At 48.2% G+C, this 22,721-nt stretch overlaps 9 protein-coding genes across 9 annotated transcripts; 7 read left to right on the plus strand and 2 right to left on the minus strand.

Annotated features, from left to right (window-relative positions):
- Positions 1 to 175: 175 nt before the first annotated feature.
- On the minus strand, positions 176 to 2,305 carry BHQ10_005704 (uncharacterized protein; the record flags this gene model as incomplete). Its single annotated transcript, XM_040878209.1, has 4 exons — positions 176 to 349; positions 404 to 1,703; positions 1,754 to 1,915; positions 1,977 to 2,305. The coding sequence occupies 4 exons, from the start codon at positions 2,303 to 2,305 to the stop codon at positions 176 to 178; spliced, it is 1,965 nt and encodes a 654-aa protein (XP_040734208.1).
- A 295-nt stretch (positions 2,306 to 2,600) lies between these two features.
- BHQ10_005705 (uncharacterized protein) lies at positions 2,601 to 3,704 on the plus strand (the record flags this gene model as incomplete). The annotated part of the gene is made up of 2 exons (XM_040878210.1): positions 2,601 to 3,345; positions 3,403 to 3,704. 2 exons carry the CDS (start codon positions 2,601 to 2,603, stop codon positions 3,702 to 3,704), a joined length of 1,047 nt encoding a protein of 348 aa, XP_040734209.1.
- Positions 3,705 to 4,862: 1,158 nt separating this feature from the next.
- BHQ10_005706 (uncharacterized protein) lies at positions 4,863 to 6,532 on the plus strand (the record flags this gene model as incomplete). The annotated part of the gene is made up of 6 exons (XM_040878211.1): positions 4,863 to 5,159; positions 5,371 to 5,494; positions 5,548 to 5,697; positions 5,764 to 6,120; positions 6,177 to 6,286; positions 6,350 to 6,532. The coding sequence occupies 6 exons, from the start codon at positions 4,863 to 4,865 to the stop codon at positions 6,530 to 6,532; spliced, it is 1,221 nt and encodes a 406-aa protein (XP_040734210.1).
- An 895-nt stretch (positions 6,533 to 7,427) lies between these two features.
- On the plus strand, positions 7,428 to 9,826 carry BHQ10_005707 (uncharacterized protein; the record flags this gene model as incomplete). The annotated part of the gene is made up of 6 exons (XM_040878212.1): positions 7,428 to 7,680; positions 7,785 to 7,946; positions 8,005 to 8,164; positions 8,223 to 8,722; positions 8,769 to 9,074; positions 9,126 to 9,826. 6 exons carry the CDS (start codon positions 7,428 to 7,430, stop codon positions 9,824 to 9,826), a joined length of 2,082 nt encoding a protein of 693 aa, XP_040734211.1.
- Positions 9,827 to 10,643: 817 nt separating this feature from the next.
- On the plus strand, positions 10,644 to 11,174 carry BHQ10_005708 (uncharacterized protein; the record flags this gene model as incomplete). The annotated part of the gene is made up of 2 exons (XM_040878213.1): positions 10,644 to 10,863; positions 10,927 to 11,174. The coding sequence occupies 2 exons, from the start codon at positions 10,644 to 10,646 to the stop codon at positions 11,172 to 11,174; spliced, it is 468 nt and encodes a 155-aa protein (XP_040734212.1).
- A 3,709-nt stretch (positions 11,175 to 14,883) lies between these two features.
- On the plus strand, positions 14,884 to 15,870 carry BHQ10_005709 (uncharacterized protein; the record flags this gene model as incomplete). The annotated part of the gene is made up of 1 exon (XM_040878214.1): positions 14,884 to 15,870. One exon carries the CDS (start codon positions 14,884 to 14,886, stop codon positions 15,868 to 15,870), a length of 987 nt encoding a protein of 328 aa, XP_040734213.1.
- Positions 15,871 to 16,273: 403 nt separating this feature from the next.
- Positions 16,274 to 17,867, minus strand: BHQ10_005710 (uncharacterized protein; the record flags this gene model as incomplete). Its single annotated transcript, XM_040878216.1, has 2 exons — positions 16,274 to 17,619; positions 17,669 to 17,867. 2 exons carry the CDS (start codon positions 17,865 to 17,867, stop codon positions 16,274 to 16,276), a joined length of 1,545 nt encoding a protein of 514 aa, XP_040734214.1.
- Positions 17,868 to 18,656: 789 nt separating this feature from the next.
- BHQ10_005711 (uncharacterized protein) lies at positions 18,657 to 20,530 on the plus strand (the record flags this gene model as incomplete). The annotated part of the gene is made up of 2 exons (XM_040878217.1): positions 18,657 to 18,811; positions 18,862 to 20,530. The coding sequence occupies 2 exons, from the start codon at positions 18,657 to 18,659 to the stop codon at positions 20,528 to 20,530; spliced, it is 1,824 nt and encodes a 607-aa protein (XP_040734215.1).
- A 975-nt stretch (positions 20,531 to 21,505) lies between these two features.
- Positions 21,506 to 22,592, plus strand: BHQ10_005712 (uncharacterized protein; the record flags this gene model as incomplete). The annotated part of the gene is made up of 6 exons (XM_040878218.1): positions 21,506 to 21,683; positions 21,732 to 21,830; positions 21,879 to 21,960; positions 22,017 to 22,128; positions 22,181 to 22,340; positions 22,396 to 22,592. 6 exons carry the CDS (start codon positions 21,506 to 21,508, stop codon positions 22,590 to 22,592), a joined length of 828 nt encoding a protein of 275 aa, XP_040734216.1.
- Positions 22,593 to 22,721: the final 129 nt, after the last annotated feature.

A 22,721-nucleotide genomic window follows, 5' to 3' on the forward strand; every position in this document is an offset into this window, starting at 1 on the left:
GTGGAGTTTGGCGTTTGGGAAAGGCAGCCCATAGAAGGAATCATTACATATTGTTATTTCAAATATTCCAGCTTTGACTTTAAAGCTAATCCATGCAGCTCTCCAAATCCAGTCCATATATCGCAATCCCATAAACGCCATGCCTGTTGCACAAAAACGAGGACTGGAGAAATGACTATATGCGCACAATATCAACTCGAGCCCTCTCGAACACCTTATGACTAAGCTGCTTCTCTTGTCGCTCCTCCTCAGATATGCTTCGAGGATACAGAGCCATGTTGGCATAAGTGCCAGCTGCTCGACGCTTAGATAGAGTCCCTGGATTGATGACGAGGACACTTTCGACGACCTGACGAAAAAGTTACTAACAATGCAAAGCGGGTATCTTAGGGGTAAAACTAACCTTCACAAAAGGTGGAAGCATACTAGGTGTAATCAATATATCAGGACGGACGTTCAACCAATCTCCCAGTTTCAAATAGCTGACATCCATCATCCCGCCAATGGGAAGCATACTATCCGGGCCGCCGGACTTGGGCAGTGTATCTCGCGAAGAAGGGGGGAACATAGGCGCAAAGTGTCGTTGCTCAATGATGTACCTGGGCAATCGTGTCAATAGGTTCGCTTCTGCTGGTCGTCCGCCGAGAACTTCTTCTTTTCTCAAGTCATATAAGACGTCATGCGAGCACATCCCTATCACGCTCTCGTTGAGGGATAGTGTCACTGGGTTTGAAACGACGCGGGCTTGCTTGGGCAGACCGAGCTCCTTTTTTGGGAATTGCTCCTGCGGCCATGATACATGCTTGCTGACAGCATCACGTACGGACGGCATGAGCATGATTGTGATACTAGGAACAGCCGCGCATAGTTGGTGAAGCGGTTTTGAAATGCAGTGTCGGAACAGAGTCGTCAATGTAGCAGTTTCTGGATCCAATCCAGGAATATCAGGAAGATCAAAGTCACCTGTTGCGATGAGTGGGTGTTCCAAGTCTATAAAAGGACCTAGGAGTAGCAAAGCATCTGCATATTCTTCAGCAGCTTTTTTGCAAAGTTCTTGCAGTGGCTCAAAGTCCAGGTTATCGTCAGCGGTGTATGGACCAGCAGCATAGAAGATGTTGAGTGGTTGGTCAACGTCAACCCCTCCCAGTCTTTCATTGATGGTTTCCAGTGTGCTCGGGTATGAGGCTGCCGTAGGAAGGAGTGATAACGGCAAGACTTCTTTAACGGAAAAGTATTCTCCAGAGGCATTGATTCCACGTAGAGCAACGATCTGCCCCGGGAAGAACTGTACCGATGGCAAGGCATCGACCTTCAACGGCACCCGAAGACCGGCTCCCGTCCGCCTTGATGTCTCCAACACGAGCGATGCAACGTTGAGCTTTCCCTCGAGAGTGTCTGATGCGATCCGTCCAACTGCCACAATCTCACTTGTACTCTGCGTTGCTGCGCTGCCAAATGTCGCATCTGGATACTGCTTCTCAAATAGATCTGTGAATTCGTCTAGTCGATCGTCTAGAATCTCCGACGCCTCGTTCAAGCGCATCGACATTGGCTTATATCCGAATTTCTTCAGGTCAGTGTTTGCTGTTGGCCGAATTCGAGGTTCGGGGAATGGTGCCATCGGCGTTTTGGGCAAGTCCAAATGAGCATTGAGTGTTTCTATAAGTTGGCCGGGGTTTTGCCGTTCGGCGAATGCGACGCTTCTAGAAATTCTTAGCATATATACCACTACATTATAGGGTTTTTGACATACAGCATGCCATTGGTACTGGCTGAAGGTGTCTTGATCCCTGTAGGTGTCCCATTACCGTCAGTCCGGACTGTCTTGGGTCCAGATGGTGTCTCGAAGGTCGATTTTCGTTTGGCCGAGCCATTGATACGTGATTGAGGAGTCCCGGGTGTCAAATCGTCGAGCCTGAATAAGGCGGAAATTAGTAAGTAGAGCAAATCTCAAGCGGAGATCAAATAGATCATACATTCCAAAAACATCAGTCTTTCCAGCACGAGGGGTTGCCGTAACACCAGACTTTTTCTCGCTACCTCGGACTTGATGGTTCTTTCCTCGAGTCTCGCGCTCTAAGGAATCCTGAACGTCTCTTTTGAACGCGCGGACTGTATTGAGATCAAGTTTTGTGTCCTCTGAGCCCATCTTCATGCTGTATGACTCCCATTTGTAGAATAATTCTTGCGGCGTGATGCCATGCAACCGGAGCATGGATTGCAATTCAGTAAGGACATCTTGGGCGAGGCCATTCGGTGCTGAGCTTGCGAAGAGCTCGTGGAGCTCTTGTGTGATGTCGTCCATTGTGACCTCGACTGTTATTCTTCGATGGCGTTGATTGAGTAGACGAACAAAAATTGCGGGGAGAGTTAAATTGATTTTGGGAAGTCGCGGCAGACGCGTTGATGGACGCGTTTGCAGGGCTGATCGATTGATAAGATAAGAGTGCCCAGTCCACTAGCAACGTCAGCTCGGCTGTTCCTGAGACATCAACAAACCTAGAAAATTTCTGCTCTTGTTAAATCGAATCCAACGTCTTTGTGAGACTAGCCCTTGTTATCGACTCAATTACAGTATAGAGCTATACAGCACACACACCATGGCTACAACAGACGCCCCCCCGTCATATGCCGATGCGCAAGCGCAACCCGTCACAGAAACGACCACAAACCCAAACACAATAGAAAAAGACCTCGGTCTGCCTCTCTCCGCAGCTGAAGGACTAATCAAGAAACCATTCGGGCGGCCAGCAGAAGGCGTCAAAATCCCCTCGGCCGCCGACCTAACCGCCGATCAAACCAAAAAATACGATGAAGTACTCAAAATGGTGACGGCATTTACAGCAGTTCCCACAAGCCTCGCCAAAAACGCAAGCGAATCGCCCCTCACCGATGACGAGCGCATGTGGCTCACGCGCGAATGTCTCCTACGATTTCTACGAGCTACGAAATGGAATGTTGCGGACGCCATAAAGCGCATTCGCGCAACACTGGCCTGGCGCAGGGATTATATCGGCGATAAATTGACAGCAGATTATATCTCAATTGAGAACGAAACAGGCAAACAAATACTCATAGGCTTTGACGTGGACGGTCGACCGTGTCTATATTTGCTGCCTTCACGACAAAATACAGAAAAGAGTCCGCGACAAGTGGAGCACTTGGTCTTTATGCTGGAGCGGGTTATCGATTTGATGCCTGCTGGTCAGGAGAATCTGGCGCTGGTGGTGAACTTCAATGAGACAAAGTCTGGACAGAATGCAACGATAGGGCAGGCGAAGCAGACGTTGGATATCTTACAGAATCATTACCCGGAGAGGCTGGGTCGGGCTCTTGTTATCAATGGTATTTTCTCTCCTTGCCTTTTGCTTTGGAAATGTTCTAATCTAATGTCGGTAATAGTACCCTGGATCATCTGGGGCTTCTTCAAAATAATCACCCCCTTCATCGATCCCGTCACCGTGCAAAAACTCAAATTCAACGAAGATCTACGCAAACACGTCCCGCCCTCACAATTGCTCAAGTCCTGCGGCGGAGATGTTGAGTTTGAATACGAACATGCCATCTACTGGCCCACGCTGAACAAACTCGCGGATCAGCGTCGGGAGAAGATTCGTGAACGCTGGGTCTGGGCTGGTCAACATATCGGGGAGTCGGAATTTTATCTTCGCGGTGGCACGGAACAGAGCCAATATGCGGCATGAGTTGCATCTCAGTGCGCGCTGATAGACTACAAAGACTGGAGAACCGGTTTACGTCGAGCTTGATGTTCATCCTATTTCGGATTTCTGCATACCATTCTTGTACAATTACTTTGATCTTCCTATGATCTACACTTCATCATCAATATAGCCACCTTTTCTAGCACGGACTTTCTCCTCGGTCATCAAACAACGTCGTTTGATCGGCCGTGGGGCCTTGATGACACGGCGGGGKAGTCAATTGTAATCAGATAGCGATGAACACATACAAAATCAACACTTATTAATGAAGTACGTAGCACTAAATTTTGGCAGGGAGGATTCAGACCCATTCGGAATCTGCATATAAGAGCTGATGTCACTCAGCGACTGGAGTCGTCTGGAAACATCTTCCTTCTGCCTAGTCCACGAACACAACGGACATATCACATTGAGTCCAGCCCAGATCTCAATATCTCGCGGTTTATTTCGCTCGACTATTCAACCATTGAGGATGTCCTCAATTCCATGAAGCGGATTAATATGCCAGATTGTCTTTACGACGCGGTGTGCCGTGACAGTGTGTGCTGCTTGGTTAGTAGTCCAGCCTTTTATTCTCGAATTTCCACAACAAATGATAACGCCAAGTCGTACATTTTGCTGATCCATTAACTGTGAAGGCATATTTCCGTCCTTATTGTCGACAACAATTCGAGACACCTGAATCGTCCGACATCAAGAGTCGACGGAGAAATATCTGCGAGGGATACCCTTTCGGCCAGTCGGGGTCTACAGTCTGCAAGAAAGGCAACATCCGAATCGCTAGGATCAAAGGGTAAAGAAAAGAAACCAACCTCGCAAGGCGGGGATCCATTGTCAAAGCTGCGAAGAAGCTCCTTCCAGCTTCTTGAGATTACCAAGATCACTGTAAGCGTTAGCCAACCGCAGCGTCCGCTAGTATTATCCAGCTCGTGTGGCCACTAGCAAACAGCAATTTTATCCATCGACGAAACCGTCGAGCGGCGCAATCTTCGGTCATAGAGTCAGTCAAAAAGTGTGATTCACAGGTTATAGATTAAGTCGAGGCTCGAATTCTTTGGGCCCCGCCCTCACATGCGGCACTGAGCCTAAAGCGGCGTTCCCTTCTCCAGCAATTTAGGCACGGTAGGTTACGTACGGACCATGGCCGACGACATCGACCTCCCTCCCTCCCCCACGCATCACAATCTCCATCACGAGCAACACCACCATCACGAGCACGAGATCGGCCCTGCTGTCGCGTTGGACAACGTCAACACTAGCCGCGAATCCCTACGCAATAACGCCAATCTCGGAGAGAGCAGTAGTGGCCGGGTCGGCACTGGTCACGAGAGGGGTTTTGTGCAGCCGGCTTCGTACCTGCGACGACGCGGTCTCTCACATCCAATGGCACCGTCACAGCCCGAACGCGCGGTTGATGCGGAGGAGCAGATGGGATTGGTAAGTTGTAGTTGCTCAATTTGGTGATTTGATAGCTTTGATTTGTGCTTTTCTTTTTCCATGTCGGTGTGATTATTCGCGGGGTCGTGGGGGCAAGCGCATTACAGGCGATGTTATTATGCTTGCTCCAGCTTCCTACCCTTGTAAATGCCAACTTCGGTTCAGATTAAAGCAATAGTCAATTGAATCATACTGACTAATGGATTTGTAGCGTGCGATTCGAAATTTCCTCAAGGTCCGAACGAGTTACGATATTCTTCCGCTCAGCTTCCGCTTGATCGTCTTCGACACATCCCTGCTGGTCAAGGAGAGTCTGAATATTCTGATACAAAATGGTAGGCATCGTGGTCCAGGCTGAGATTCTACGGAGTCTGACTGATTCTTGCAGGTATTGTGTCGGCTCCGTTATGGGATTCGTCCACCTCCACTTTCGCTGGCTTGCTCACAACGTCCGACTATATCAACGTCATTCAATATTATTTCCAGAACCCTGCCACACTGGATAAGATTGATCAGTTCCGTCTAAACAGTCTTAGAGGTATGGAGTGAACCCTGCGCGCCGCCCGACCGCCGTGAAACTGGTGCTGACAGTCTCTGGCTTTAGAGGTAGAAAAAGCATTAGGAGTGGCGCCACCAGAGACGATAGCAATCGACCCGGAGAGGCCGCTCTACGAGGCTTGTCGCAAGATGCTGTCGTCTCGCGCTCGACGTATACCACTGGTCTCCAACGACAGTCAGACTGATCGGTCTCTCGTTGTCAGTGTTGTCACACAGTATCGCATACTCAAGTTCGTCGCGGTCAATGTCGCAGAGACACAGAATCTGCGTAAGCCTCTCAAGGAGATCCAGCTGGGGACGTACCACAATATTGTCACGGCGTCAATGGACACACCTGTCATGGAAGTCATTCACAAGTTAGTCGAACGTAGCATATCAAGTGTTCCGATCATCAATTCCGAAGGTAGGGCAACCAGAATTCTTGTGAAAATCTGAACTTAAGCTGACCGGTCATTTAAGGCATCGTGTACAACGTCTTTGAGGCGGTTGATGTGATTACATTAATCAAAGGAGGGACGTACGATGACCTGAGTCTCAGCGTTGGGGAAGCACTAAAGAAGCGGTCGCCGGTAACTTCCTTCCTGTCTTGATATTACATGCTACATCCAAGGAGACATACTGACAAGCCATAGGACTTTCCGGGCATCTACACCTGCTCAATCAACGACGGTCTGGACACCATCTTTGACACAATCCGCAAGTCACGGGTGCACCGACTGATAGTAGTGGATGACCATTTCCGACTGTTGGGGGTGTTGACACTGAGCGATATCCTACAATACATCCTACTTGAAGGCGAGCCTGAGGAATGGTGATGTATACATACGACTAACCTTTCTTGGTCTACTCTTGCATGGCACCGGCGTTATCACAGGCAGGAATTGTTTTGGAGGGAATCGGCTTTTCATATACTATGACGATACACCGGCGTGCTCTCCTCATTCCAAGACGACCTACTCCCTTCCTTATCTTCTTCATCCTCGGTGGTACGTGCGTGACCTGATACATGACCGACTACGCCTCCTGCCCTTTTCGGACGAACAACCAGAGTTCAACGTCTCGACGGCGATGTGAAGTGCCGGTCGCCGKTCTGTTCTATATGACAGGAGACCCACCGGTTCATGCCCGACATGCCCGACATGATGGACCCGTCCAGATCGTGGTAAGCCTGAGGTCGACATTGCGGCGAGAATCGCGAGATTACAGAGACTATGGTGTCCCTGAGGAGGAAGAAGGAGATGTCTGATGAAGATGATGATGACTGATCACGAAGATGACTTGATGACTTGTGTCTATTGATGATGTTAGCGTAGGGATGGATAGAGAAAGCAATGCAATCACTCTGTTATGTTGTTCATTTATATTCGGGTGCCTTCCTGAGAGACACCGAGATACTGAATCTCTACGTCACCCTCTAATTGTTCCCCTATGCACGCCTGAGGTCTCATCTTCGCTGCTTCCCTCGCTCCTTCCTCCTCTATCTCTCCCTCCTCCTCTTCCTCTTCTTCCTCCCTTCTCTCTTTCCTCCTTCATTCCGTCCTCATCTCATCTTGCTCCATTGTGCTTTCCATCAAACAACCACCATTCCTGCTTCAAAGACCACTGCTCCATCAATCATTCACACCAATCAAATCAATTCCTTGATATCTGACTCACTTTCCACTCGATTGGCCTCTTTCCTTCATCTGTTGCGCTCGCACCTTCCTCAAGATGGTTGGGCTATTCCGTGTCCTCAAGGACATCGCACGCACCCCAAGTCCATTTGACGGGGCCTCCGTTTCCTTTTCTCTCGGTTCAACTACTGTTGAAGAATTGACTTACTCTCTCCCTACTGAGGCTGTTCAATGGGAACAGCAAGAGCTCAAGGCCGAGCTCTACCAGAGCCTGTTCGCTGCGTTGGCTGAACATGGCGACCTCCCGCCCGACGAGCCTTCCTCTCCCGCTGAAGCGGTCCGGCTTCCAAGTAATACAACACTCACTCTCTCATCCTTGCTTTTGTTCTTTTGCTTTCTTCATCAGAGGGATAATACATTGTATATCGCTTCCATTTGCTGACATTCTTCTTAGACGGTTATTTTATTGCTCACAGCCAGCTCTACAGTCCTTCGGTCTATAGTGACCATGACATTGCCGAAGAGCACATCATCGAAGAACACATCGCTGAAGAGCGCGTTGTCGAACAGCCCATTGTTGAAGAGCAGCGCTACGCTAAAAATGTGACTTTTAAGGGTAATCTCTGAGTTGCCCTCCATACCTTGGGCCTTTGCTGACGCCGGCATTGCCCCAGATTATGCCCATCTCGTTGAAAATCTCCATGGGCTCCCAATGGATCAGGCATCGAGCTCTATTTCCTTGAAGGACGCTTCCATCGAAGCGGTTTCTATCAAGGAATTCTCTATCAAGGACACCGTTTCTATCAAAGACTACGCTTCTACTGCCCAGTCAAGGTATGGTCCAAGTGACTTCCTAGAATTGATAGCACAAGAGAGATCTAAAACTGCCTAGCACTTCTATCCCTCGTCGTGGCATCTTCCGATTAATTCGTGAGAAGAGCGCCCGCGCTATAAAAGCAATCAAGACTGCAATCCGTCGCCGTCGTGACAAACCCTACGATGACTGGCCGATCGGCGACTCCGACGGCACGACCAAGGCATCTGATCAACCTAGAAAGGCAAGCGACGCAACAGCCTCATCTGAAGAAACCAAGGATAGTGCTGCTACCGTTTATCATTGGTCATCGAAACATGTCAAACACCCTATACAAACCACGTCCTCGAGTGAAAGCCTTAGCGACCCTCGAACCTCTCGCAGTACCACTTTCGTCTATCAGCCTTCGAACTATGACCCTCCTGCTGTATCCTGTCTGCCTGAATATAGTCTACCTCATCGACTCTTTTCCGATCTTAGTTTACATGGCCGTCAAATGACTGCTTTCATCTCTTACAATGATCTCGCCCGCAAATTCGGGTTCTATACCCTGTGCCCGCCCGAGTATGATCCTATCAGTAAGTTCTTCCTTGAAGTTGTTCGGTAGATACTTATTGTCTATAGACTTCCAAATGTTTATACGCCTTCGTCCCTCAAAGAGAGAATTGATTCTTCGAAAAGTCCGGAGTCTCGGTTCACACATTCGTCCTCGTTCTCCTAACCGTCGTGTCCAGAATTTGCGACGCATGAGAACATTCGCCAACTTATCCCTGAAATACTACAAAATGGACTCTCTCAAAGGCAAGGACCTTGCGACCATGGGCCGCTTGTGCGGCTATGGCTCTCTCAAGTTACCCGGTGACTGTGCTCCCGCAGTAATGAGGCTTCCTGCTCCAATTGTCTCGCTTATTTCTTATTTGGTGACTCATGGTATACAATCCGCTTCTAGACAGAATGCATGATTACTAAAAGAGAGGATAGGCCCCAAAGCACGAAACGTCTTTGCCGAGCCCGGCGACCTAGTCGTCGCTTCCCTTATATATGATCACTTTGCAAACCAGATTCTCGCACCCGACGATGAGATCATTGGTAAAATGGCTGTCAGAAGGAGCCTCGACTTCTCAGATGAAGTCTTTGGAGTTCATTCTGAGAGCGAGACCTTTTTGCGCGGACGCTTCCACGTCCTCTCTGTCGCATGGGCCTTTAAATACATCCTGGCCTGTATTCCCGGCGGTTTTCTGGGCGCGCCCCGTCTATACAGCACACTTGTTGATATCTTACACCAAAAATTCCCCAACGAACCTGCCTTTCCAGAACGCGGCTTGAATGGAGCTCTGCCGGAAGTCTCTCCAACCAAAGCTCGTGCTATCTCACTAGCAATCCTTGCTCTTACGAACGACTTGCAACTCGATTTTCTCTGTGCTATATTCGGTCTTTGTTCATTTCTTGATCACGAAACCAGAACAATGCTTGACTTTTACCGATCCAAGAACATCCCTCTCATCAATCGGGCATGTTTATTGGATCGCAAACGAATCCTTCTGACCTTCGCTCCTCTACTTTGTGAAGAGACCAAGGATCTTAACGATGATGATTATGGCTGTGAAGCCTTTTGGGTTATGGCTATGATGTTGGACTATTGGCGCGTAGTGAGCCGCCAGTTGTGTGATGCTGAAATTTGATGCTATGAAAGATTGAACGATTCTGTCTTGACACTATGATTTATGATATATGGATACCCGGAAGCATACCTAGGAGTTATGTTTGTTCTTCTGTTGATATGTGTGATTGGCACTTGAGTTGTCTGTCTGTTGGTTCTCTCTTGTCACTTGTCTGTTTGTCTTGGTTCAAAGATTTTGTCTGTCTGTTCGTCTGCTAGGTTTCGAGTTGTCTGTCTGTTGGGTCTTGGATATCTGTCATTGGGCAGTCACTATTGTTACTCTACCGATTGATGTATTCTTAGCATTATTACATATGACATGCAGATAGTCAATAGACTACCATACTCTACACTTCTGACTCACATAATCGCGAGTAGTTGATTGTATTCTTGATAGATTTGTGATTCAGTTGCTGCGTCAAGCAGCGACGTTGGAATTCACCGGCGCGCAAATTATAGGGGCATTTCCATCCATGTATCTGACTAATCTCTCTAAGACGGTATTTGATCTGTGAGTAATCGCTGTCAAGTCTTCAAGACTCGAGTAAATGATCAATATTACAGAGAGATGTCCTGGGCTGTCCATGGGCAGGTGCCCAGCACTACTGCCTCGAGTGCAGCCCTTCGACGTAGAACTTGGCTGTGCTGCATATCGCAGACAATTCTGTTTCAATTTATTCCGAACTTCCTTCCTATCATATTCTCTTCATTTATATCAAGTTTACCTTCACTATTCGTTTTTGCCGCACTCTGAAAGTCGCCAGCACCCGTTGCACGATTACCCCTGAGCTCAGACTGTACTTCGACAAGAAGGCATTAGCCTTCGAGGCATTTACAATATGGCTGCAGCTGGAAACAGTAACGGCAATGCTATGCAAGGCCTTCTGCCGGAGTCTGACAACCTCATAACATCGGAGATAACGACGTTAGAGCAGACATCACTCCACCTACAATTGACGGAGGACTACCGCCCCGTCGCGGGCAAGGTCGGACTGGAAATTGATACAAGGAAGTGGGAGGTATTCGCATCGTTTGAGAACTATATTTCCACTCATGTTGGTACCTTGATTCTGCATTCATGACTTCGAATGATTCTCATATCTGATTTTGGCTCTCGCTTAGCATCGCTTTCACCACAAGCCCCTTTTCGGAGTCGAGACATCCTAGTCAAAATCCTGTTCGACCGTCTACGAGCCGTCCAAGTTGACCTCGCTGCAAGATCAATGCTAATACGTGAGACTCATTCGCTCGAAACACACATCCCAGGCACGGGTGAGATCGTATATGGCAACGCCGATTGTGAAAATAGCAGTAACTATGACAATGACAATGACTTCGATGACGACTACGAAGACGACTACAGTGATTGATGACTGCGACGATTACGTAGATGATGACTGAATACTCCAAGCCCTAAGATCAAACAACAAGGTCCAGTAAGTATACACCAAAGTTTGACGGAAGAAACTATCGAGCAGATACCGGCATTAAGATAACATTTGTGTGATTACGTCTGCTCATTCGACCAAGTACACAATCAATATAACCCATGTATCAATCGAATGATAATGCATATTCCCATATGTCTATCAAATATATACATCATGTAACACAAGCCCATTATTGGCCCTCGAGCAAGCATGCATCATAAAACTGGATCTCCCGACACTTAGGGCTGCAGCTCGGTTACACCAACTCATGTGCTTGGGAAATATGTAAATATAGATCAGCAGCTCATCTGCTCTGGATGATACAGTATGACATTTTCCCATGCAATGATCTGCAGATGTTGCCACACCCTTAAACTTCAACGGTTGAGGGTGGTATCAAATCATTGTCGATATAATTGTGCGGGCTCTTCGATTTTCTAGTTGTAAGTGCTCGAGGGCACGGTTTCGAGAGAATGACGGTCATATCTGGTCCTTGTCAATAGGCTTCTCTTGATAAGAAGGGTACATGTACATACTTTCTCCCCGTACCAGACGAAGAGCAATACCTGAATCAGTAACACAACATCCGGGTCGTGGAACAATGGTTCGGTATGGTCAATCAGGACAACAATAGTCTAGCTACAATAATCTAAAACATCGCGATCATATTAATAATGACAAAAAAAACAAATATTAGCGGAGAACATTTCCGCAGCCATGGAATTAGTAGTAGATGAAAAGAGACAAAAACATGGAAAGTAGTTCTCTAGTCGCTTTCGTACTACTACTACTACTTCGTATCATGTCCGAAAAGGGTGGTGTATCGAGATGGGTTACTGTTTTTGAGAGTGGTAGACCCTGCAAACGTTTACACGCTCGTATTTGGTAGAACTTTGGTAGAGCGGTTATACAGACTGTGTATCATGATAATAATGCCTGATACTTCCCAAACAAACACTCCAGAACAATGCCCGTTTGAAAATAAGATGAGGCTTGCAAAATAAGTGCTCACATAGTGTGATCTGTTTGGGGGAGTTTCTGTATATGATGTCACCTCGCGAGTCATTCAAGTACTATGTAGTATACAAGAGCCGAAAGGCGCGCAAATCAGATGGAACGTCTTGAGCAGGAACTACACCTCAGTTTCGGACGATTGGCTGGATGCGCAGGCCGGCTGGGCCGGAAGGATCTGAGCTTTGACCTCTGACTGACTTATCTGGTAATGTTATGTTCGGATGGGTTCCGCCAATGAGACCCGCCAATAAGAGCCCCAATTGATATATCTTCCCCTTTAAGCTCAGCCATCAGTGCTATGGGACCATAGTAGTTCGAGCATTATTCAGGACGCTGTGCTCGTGTGAGATACTGTGCTTGCTTCTCGAATCCGTGTTTCTGTAGAACGACGAGACGGGGAGATAAAATGGATTCCGTTTGCGGAAACCTGATTCTACCTTTCTACCTTTCTATCGATTTGATACCAACTGGCCGTTGCCAATGCATGTCGATCATTTCCTGTGGAGAATCCAGTGCTACCACGTCTCAGCTTCAGCTGTTTGTTCTCTACAAAAAAACCGAGTACAGCTCTCCTCTCATCCGGGAAAGAGAGAAGGCTTGACGGCGGCACGCTACCGTAGCGTGCAACCATACCTGTTTATCGGTTGAGGGTATACTCTTGATTGGGAACCAGTCATCTGTCAAAGTCCAGAACACAAGTACGAAAGAAGTGTCAGGGAGAAATCTCCGTCTCGGCATATCTCATGCCCCTCTTCTACCTCACGGAACATATATCCGCGCCAAAATACACTTCGTCGATGACTTCAGGTCAGTGTGTATGGTTCCCCTTGTGTTGGGGAAGATTTGCCACTTGATATTGATCCAGGGAACGCGTGCTGTCATGTAACTTATACATACACGAGTGTGTCAACGCGGACCCACCGATAGCGCTGTATGTTTTGGCTTGAGGTTAGTCTACAAGTTGGGAAATTTGAGATTGATACATTCGTACTTGACTGACGTGCAATGACCGTTAGTAGGGTCAGCTGTAAGCTGTGAGTGCAGGCATCACGGCCACCGGAGTGACATTCCACGAGATTCGTCTCAGAACAGTCGAGAAGCAACTGTGCCCCGCTCGTTCTTCTTAAAAAAAAAAAAAAAAAGGAAWAAAAAARAAWAAAAAARAAAAAAAAAAAAACAATCCCAGTGCGAGAGTCTAGAATACCATGTAGTATACCAACACAGGCAAAAAATACACACTAGTTATCGCGTACGGGAGCAGGGTAGCAGTGGTTGTGGAAAACACAGCCGTTCCCATCGATGGCAGCCTCAGCAATCAGGCAGCGGGCAGTGGATGATGTCAACAGGCGGGCCCAACGGGGCTAGCGCCAAACGAGAGCTTCTTCACCCCACCGTCTCGCCAGCTTCTTTTCCTGGATTTATACCTACTATGTAGTAGTATTACTACTACTCTGTACATCGTACTGACTGATCTTCTTCTAGTCCTTTCTAGGCACTCTATTTCCCCATCATCGGCTTTTCGACCAGACCAATAACGGCCCATAGAATCAATTTTTGTCAATTGTCGTTTTGCATTTCTCGACATCAGTCAGTCCATTGTCCAGTCCATCCCTTCCTAATCCGACAGGTCTCGCCATCGCATGGAATCGCTGTGGTCCACCCCCCATGCATGATATCATTTTCCTCCAACGTGCTGGTCTTCCTGAGCTTCTCGCTACCGTAGTGTTTGTAGACTCCATTCCGAAAGAGACAGCAAAGTGGATATAAGAGCCCCATGGATGGTGGTGGTGTGTACCGTCGTTGGCCATCATGCCACCCACACAGGTCCGCCGGAGGTGGTCTGCTTTATAAAAGAGTCCCTGTTTCAACCATCTTCATCTTACATTCCACACCATTGCCAACATAGCTCGTGTTGATTTATCACACTTTATTGCAAATACTTACATGTAAAGCAGCAATCTGCAAGCTAGCCACTGCAGAGTAATTGATTCCTTGTTTGGCAGGCCACCCTTGGCGCCTAACCTCCTCAAGGAAAGAAGGCCTGGCCAGCGCCTGCCCTGTTTTGCTGGGAGATCCCCTTCCGGAAGGCTCTTTCCCTCCGCCTATCCAGGGTTCTTGCCTTGTTCTTATTCTTGTTTGCTCGTGGTTGCCATTGCCTCCTCAACTGTCTTTCTTTCTACCTCTCTCTATTCTCTCTGTCTATTAATCTCTTTCTCCTTCTGTCTTCTCTTCTCTTCTCTTCTCTTCTACTACGCCATAATACATACACTCGGTCTTGTACTGCAAAGCATGCCGACATAAAACAGCTGGTGTCACATGTGTTACCCTCAACACCGGAACACCAAACCTTCTCTTAACTAACCACTCAATCGACAAGCTTCAATCTCTCTGATTCGACTTCCGCATCTCTAACCACGGTTTAGACACCTCACGAAATTGCGGATACTCTTCTGTCTTCCTTGTGTGTCCACCGAAACTCTGCCCTGAGATTTCTAGGTAACACAACATTCCGAATCAACTCGTCAACGACTCTGTCTGGACCTCAAACACCAAATCCAAGATCCAAGGGATAAAAGTCACGCCGCGAAAACATTCATCACTTCTACCAGAAATTTCGACAACAGAAAAAGGCGCAATGTCTGCCTACACCATGTTGGCCGATCAGTCACAGCTGGCTGCTCCGGCATTCACCACCGCGGATGCCGTGACACTAGATCCGTCATTTGACAACACCTTGTCGGGAGATTTTATGAGTTTTGGTCTCACTACCGAAGAAGAGCCCGTCTGGAATATGAGCCCGATATCACCATCCTTTGACGATTGGAACCCCAACAAGACTGCTTTTGTTTCGGCTGCTGCTTTAGAGCGAGACCTCAAACACGCCCAAGTCCGCAACGGCCAACCTACTCCGCCATTAGACGAAAAACAGCAGCAGACTCTGTCGGGAGATATCATGGCAGTCTTCGACAGCCGAAACTCTTGGGACGACACTCCGACTCCGCCAAGCAGTGAGGGCCGGAGTCGTAATAGCTCGGCCGACAACAACACCGCCGGGTTTGCCTATGCAGCTATGTCGAAGAGGCGCAGACTGCGTGAGCATAAGCCGTCAATAGCAACTACGATCAGCAGCGGAGCAGACTCAGAGGGTGAAGGTCAGGATCACGCCAAGCGGGAGAAATTCCTCGAACGGAACAGGCTAGCTGCCAGCAAATGCCGGCAAAAGAAGAAAGAGCACACCATGTTGCTCGAGTCCCGGTTCAAAGAACAGTCGGACAAGCGAGAGCGGCTCAACTCGGAGATCTCACGGCTGCGTGGGGAAGTCTTGGGATTGAAAAATGAGGTTCTACGACATGCTCAATGCGGTGACGAACCGATCAAACTTCACCTTGCTCAGATGGTCAAACAGATTGCGAGTAAAGATCGAGATGACCACACCGAAAGCAGTGAACAGCTGTCTGACACGACGCCCCCAATCCGCGGATCTGTCTCGTTTGGATTTGACGAGGCATCTTTACCAATGGACGGTTCTAGTGCACTCGAACAGCAGTTGCGACGAGAGTCGGAAGCATCGATTGCTCTGTCTGGCGAAGACGACTTTGAAGACTTGCTCAACGTCGGTTGATCGGCTACTCTTGCTCAATATTCGACATGTAGACAATCAGCTTCTTCTTTATTCCTATTCTATTATGGTAATCATCGTTACGGAGAGGTGATTTTAATTATAACGTTTCGCTTTCGCTGGTGGCGACATGAGGCTTACGACTGCTTGAATGCATGATGATATATGATAATGGCGTTAGGCGATTTTTTATGCCTTGTGGCTGGGGGGAGGACTGTTTCTTTCCAAGAGCTTAGGCTGGTGGTGTTTACTAGGTATTTCTCTTCGATTACATGAGCTGGTCTTGTCGATGGATTCCATCACCAAAATGTATGATAAGAGATGAACTGAAAATTCATTACAAAACTTTTTCATTCTTAATGTTACACACACGAAGCAATTCATCCATTTACTATCAAGTCTAATACTAAAACATAGAATTAATCTCCTCTAGTGTCTTATTGACCGTCTCCTTCAACGCAAACACCACGAACGCACATACTCCTACACACATGCTCCCAAACAGACAAAACGTACCCCAACCACCAATCTCAGCAAGAAGATAAGGCGTCGCAGAGCTCCATATCAGATTGAATAACCACTGAGATCCGACACCGCATGCCACCCCAGACTCGCGGATACGTGTAGGAAATATCTCCGAGGCGTACGGCCACGGTAAAGGTCCCCAGCTGAGGTTGAATACGATAATGGTAAAGTATATAAGCGCAATCGTCATTACAGCCTTTGACGAAACCGAGCCTGAAACCGTCCTTTCCGGTTGCGCAAGATTGATAGACCTCACCAAAGCAGCAGTCCCAAACATACCCAAAGCCATAAGCGCCGCTCCAACAAAGAGTAACCTCTTCCTACCAAATCTGTCTGATAAAAACACAATAAAGAATCCGCACGAAACCACTTTTATGAATCCAAAGATCCCCGTGAGTAAAAGCGTTTTGTCCCCCGGACCAACGATCAGAGCAAAGAATTGAGGACCGAAGTAGGCCAGTGCCGTTGCGCCGGTTGATTGTTGCGCGAGGAATATCCCCACTGCTAGTAAGATGCGGTGCGCATTTGACCATTCGAGGAGTTCGAGAAAGGAGAATCCAGCTTTGGCGGCGGCTTCTTCGTCGATGCCTTGTTTTATGTCGGAAAGTTCGTCTTGTATTATTTCGTCTCCATTATCGTCAGGGATAGCACGGATCCATTCGAGACTCTTCGAGGCGCGATGTAGGTCACCGTTTGCGACGAGCCAGCGCACGCTTTCGTGGAGCGTTAGTACACCTAGACCCATTAACCCTCCGGGCACGAGCTGAAGTGCAATGGGGATCTGCCATTGCGCTGTTTGCGGGGACATGAACCCGACGGCATAATCAATCCAGTACGACACGAAAATGCCGATTGTGAACATGAACTGGAAGCAACTCCCCAGCTGGCCGCGGATTTCCTTTGGTGCCATTTCAGACAGATAAATCGGAATAACGCTTGACGAACCTCCCACGCCCAGGCCGGCGATTACTCGACCCGCGTAGAACAAAGGGAGGGAGTGCCAGTTCAGTAGCTCTAAAACAACGCCGACACAAAACACGAGCGAGCACACGCCTATCGCCATCCGGCGGCCGTAGATGTTGTTGACAGGCCAGACTGCGAAACAGCCGACCAGAGCGCCGGTTTGTTGTGTTCCGACTGCGATGGCGCTGACTGTTGTTTCGCTTCGGGGCCCATAGGCGCCGAAGCGGAAGTCGGAGTGGAAGGATTGGAATGTTAGGACGCCGCCTGCTAGGTGTCAGTACTGGGGATTTTGGATATGTTGTGGTAAACGTACCGATGAGACCAGAGTCGTAGCCGAAGAGGAGTGCGCCGCAGCACAGGACGGCGGSGAGCCAGTAGAGGCGGACTTGCGCTTGCGGTGAGGATGTGGGGTTGACTTTTGATCCTCTTTCCTGGTCGTCGTGTTCATGGCTGTCCCTTAATAGAGGAACGGTGCTGGCATCTTCCAGTGACCGGGCCTCTGATGGAGCCATGGCTTCAGAGGCAATTCGATACTCCAGATACTTCTTATATCTCGAACACTGATCAGATATACATCGTCAGGAACAACAGCAGATGATATGATGCACTTGAACGGTACCTAGGTAGTCATCCAACGTCCGTTGTCCATGTCGACATATAGTACCCAAAGTGTCATGGCCGAAGCATCTCGAAAAGCATGACGTCCTTAATTATATGCTACGGCGCTTGTCATTGGCTTAGTCGGAGTGAGAGCGTCTGATTGGCCGATGATGGCGTAACTGTGCCTTAAAAATGCCGGCCAATAAGAGGCCCTTAAATGTGACTCCTGAGGCAGAAAGGCACGCACCAATTGAATACGCAATGATAAGATAAGATCTCTCTTCCCCAACATCAACAAAACATCAACATCCATATCGACATCACCTCTCTCTGAGACTGAGCTTGTGTCGATCTTCGGACTGATGTGGTCATGTCACTTGCCAACATCCCACTGCAATGCGGGGAACTGGAACAGACTGGGGTAATCAATGGCAGTGTATATCCACCACTCGTATGGTGGTACGTATATAGTACAACGTCGTGGTGCTAACAGGACACTATCAACACCGGTGCCATTCAGTGGGCCCTAAACCAATGCGTCGTCGTAATGAACTCGGTACAGTGAGGGGTACTTCGGTATACGCGTACTACGTAGTGCGGATAAAAGCTGATCTTTTTTGCATACCTTTTTCTTTCTTTCCAACTGTATCATATAGATTGCACTGCCTATCAGCAAGACGATACTAAGGATACCGAACAACATGGCTAAACGGCCAAATTTCCTTGTCATGGTCGCCGATGACCTGGGCTTCTCCGATGTGGGATGCTTCGGAAGCGAGATCAGGACTCCCAACATCGACAAGATTGCCGCAAATGGAGTCCGTTTCACCGACTTTCACGCCGCCGCTGCTTGCTCGTATGTATTGCCATTTCACTTAGATAGCAGGCGGGATGCTGACCACCCAGCCCAACTCGCGCCATGATCATGACAGGGACAGATCACCACATTGCCGGCTTGGGAAACCTGGTTGAATGGACCAATATCAGCGGCCAAAACGGGCCCAAGGGATCTCAAATGAGCACTGCACCGCAGCGCGGAATGCCTGGCTACGAAGGGTATCTCAACGAGCGAGTAGTTGCCCTCCCCGAGCTTCTGCGAGACGCCGGTTACCACACTCTTCTATCCGGGAAATGGCATTTGGGTCTTACCCCCGAACGTGCTCCGATCAAGCGAGGTTTCGAGAGATCGTTCGCCCATCTTCCGGCTTGCTCTAACCACTATGGCTTTGAACCGCAGCTGCAAGATCAAGATGAAACCCCCACATTCATTGAAGCCAGCTATATCGCCCTCCACATGGAAGACGACCACTATGTGAAGAAGCTTCCCGAAGGATGGTACTCGTCCGATGGCTACGGTGACAAGATGGTCAGCTACTTGAAGGATTGGCACAATTCTGAAAAGGACAGAGATCGTCCGTTCTTTGCTTATTTGCCATTTACTGCTCCACATTGGCCTCTGCAAGCGCCTAGGGAGTACATTGACCATTACCGCGGTGTATATGACGATGGCCCAGACGCCCTCCGAGAGAAACGTCTCCAGCGGTTGAAGGAGCTCGGCATGATCAAAGACGATGTCAAGCCTCATCCTGTCGTGGCCGAAGAAGTCAAGCAGTGGAAAGACTATACCGAGGATGAAAAGAAAAAATCGTGCACTGCGATGGAGGTATTTGCAGGAATGGTGGAGTGTATAGACGCGAACGTGGGCAAAGTGGTGGACTACCTCGAAAGCATCGGCGAGTTGGACAATACCTTTGTATGCTTCATGTCCGACAACGGTGCCGAGGGCGCTGCCTACGAGGCATACCCGCTCGTGAAGAGTGGTGTTTTGCCGCATTTGCAAAAATACTATGATAACAGTATTGAAAATCTCGGCAATTATAATTCTTTCATCTGGTATGGCCCCCGCTGGGCACAAGCTGCAACTGCACCATCTCGACTATACAAAGCATATACAACGGAGGGTGGCGTGCGAGTTCCCTTCACGGCCCGATTTCCTAAAGAGGTCAATGTAGCGGATACCGCGAAGGGAATTACAGATCAATTTGCAACTGTGATGGACCTCGCCCCGACTATTCTCGAGATGGCCGGCGTCAACCACCCAGCACCGACTTATCAAGGTCGCGAAATCGTTCCAATGCGCGGAAAGAGCTTCTATTCGTGGGCCACTGGAGATGCGGCTAGAATCCACGAAAAAGATTTTGTCCAAGGCTGGGAGACCTGCGGTCGTGCCGCGCTTCGTTTCGGAGACTGGAAGATCGTATACATTCCTAAACCGAAAGGTCCCGAGCGGTGGCAGCTGTATAACCTGGCCATTGATCCAGGCGAGGTTGATGATCTCGCAGAACTCGAGCCGGAACGCTTGAAGCAGCTGTTGAAATTATGGGATCAGTACGTGATCGAAACGGGAGTCATCCCTCTCGCTCCGGACCTGGGTGAATTTTTAGAAGCGACTGAAGCGCAGATGCCGGAGAATGCGTGGATGGAGTATGATTATTGGAAGCCGGGGGCGAGAGATGAGCCGGAGAAGTTTATGCGCAAACCTCCTCGCTTTCAGAGGACTGTGAAGCAGTTCTGATGATTCCATTCCGGGATATGTGTTTGTACGCTTGTAGCAGCTAGTTATGCGCAATAAATAAAAGTACCTAAGACTTTGTTGAATATAGCTGTTAACCCTAGACTCTTCTGTAGTGGCGGTACAACAAGCGGGGAAGGCACGATCATCATCAAGAGGCTTATCTATCAGCCCGCTCTTCATGGTTCCTATTTCTTTTCTATCACTCTCCAAGTCAATCATGGCGTTTCTACCAAAGAAAGGCATTCCAAATCAGTTCTATTTACCTCTTACTAAGGGTTACAGGAGAGAAGCAGATAGACAATCTAAATGGGCTGGGATACTCACTCTGGGTGGTATAGCATTGTGTCTGATTGCCCTAGCAAAACAAGTACAATTGTCGTACCCCTAAAAATACCATCAACTAACTCCACTAGAGCTTATTCGGCTTTTCATATCATCTGCAAAATGAGACTGCGAACTTACAAAAGTTCCAAGAATGCTCAATTCGAAATATGCTAGACACCAACCTGTACTTCCTTGAAGGCATTACACCACCAACAGTGCAGCATTTCGAGTCTCGAAGGGACAGATTGGCCCAAGCACTTGTTGCAGATGGCGCGGATGCATTTGTACTTGAGCCAGGTTATACTTTCCAGTATTATGCAAATATAAGCCAGCAGGATTGGGAGCCTTGGGAAGTGTGTATCTTGGCCTCCTCTACTACAAATCAAGAGCTGACTCTTCGGATGATAATAGCCTGAGGAGCGCCCTTTCTTGATGATCGTGCAGCCCTACCGCGATCCAGGGACTGGGGTCGTCACAGCAAAGACGAGCTTTCTTTGCCCTTCTTTCGAAGCAGAGAGAGCACGTCTACTTTCAATGCCCTTCAAGGAACCTATTGATATAGTCCCTTGGGAAGAGCATTGGAATCCTTATCAGACTCTACTTATTTCAGGAATATTCCCCACAGAAGCGTCAAACGGAACGCCACGGCTCATGGTAGATGAAGAGATGCGCGATTATATTCAGCGTGGTCTTGGAGAAAATGGCTTCGAGGTAGTCGGCTTGCAGACGAATGTTGAAAGGGTAAGGCAGATGAAGTCCGAGGAAGAGATTGATATACTGCGTGCCGTCAATACGGGAAGTGTGGAAGCTGTTCGGCAGATGAGGAAATGTAGGTCTACCAATCCCACGCTCAAGCATTATTCTGACCCATAGGCAGGTTTGTACCCAGGGCTCACGGAGACAGAGATTCAAGAAGTTCTTGATAATACGCTTCGTGCAGTGGGGCTAGAACCATTCTTTGATATAGTCTTGTTTGGTAAGTAGGCTCTGATCTTCCGGAAGTAGGAAATTAATCCTCTCACAGATGAGAATGCTTCAAACCCTCATGGTGGTACTGACGGGTCTAAACCCCTGACTGCTGAGACGTTTGTCCTCATTGATGTTGGGTAAGTTGATCAGTATTATTTGAATTTCCTAAATTTCCTGCTAATTAGGTCAATAGTGCTCATCTCTATGGATACTCTTCGGATATCACTCGAACATTCTTTCCTCCTTTCTTGGACAAGTCGCAGTCAGAGAAGAGCATCTCGCCAAGTTTGAAAAAAAAGCTCGAAGTAACTCTGTCCCATGATTGTGAATACTTCAGTCACACTAATGATAAACCAGGTCTGGGACATTGTCTTCGCAGCCCAGTCTCGATCATTCGAACAAATTCGCGTAAACGCAACTGCAGCTAGTGTCGACATTGCTGCAAGAGACGTAATTGAAAGAGCTGGATATGGACATGCATTCACACATCGAGTCGGTCATGGTATCGGCATCAAAGGTCAGTCGTCTGTCAATATTCAAAGTAGATGTGCGCAATGACTTACTTGCTACAGCACATGAAAGTCCATATATGAACAAGGGCAACCACAAATCTATTCTTCAACCGGGCATGACGTTCACGTCGGAGCCTGGAGTATATCTGATAGATGAGTTTGGGGTGCGTGTTGAAGATGTTGTGCTTGTGAATGGAGAGGATGAGGAGCCTACTCTGTTGACAGGGCAGCGAGCACAGGGACCATGGGATCCTTGAACAGTATCGCCTGTCTGGACTTAATACGTGAGATTGTACAGTTCAACGCCGCCGACTATGGCTGCATAAGATTTAATTAATATCCAATGGCTATTCACACGATCAATAAAAGTACAGTATGCTCTCGAT

Source organism: Talaromyces amestolkiae (assembly GCF_001896365.1).
Source record: "Talaromyces amestolkiae strain CIB chromosome Unknown scaffold10.1, whole genome shotgun sequence".
NCBI lineage: Eukaryota > Fungi > Ascomycota > Eurotiomycetes > Eurotiales > Trichocomaceae > Talaromyces > Talaromyces amestolkiae.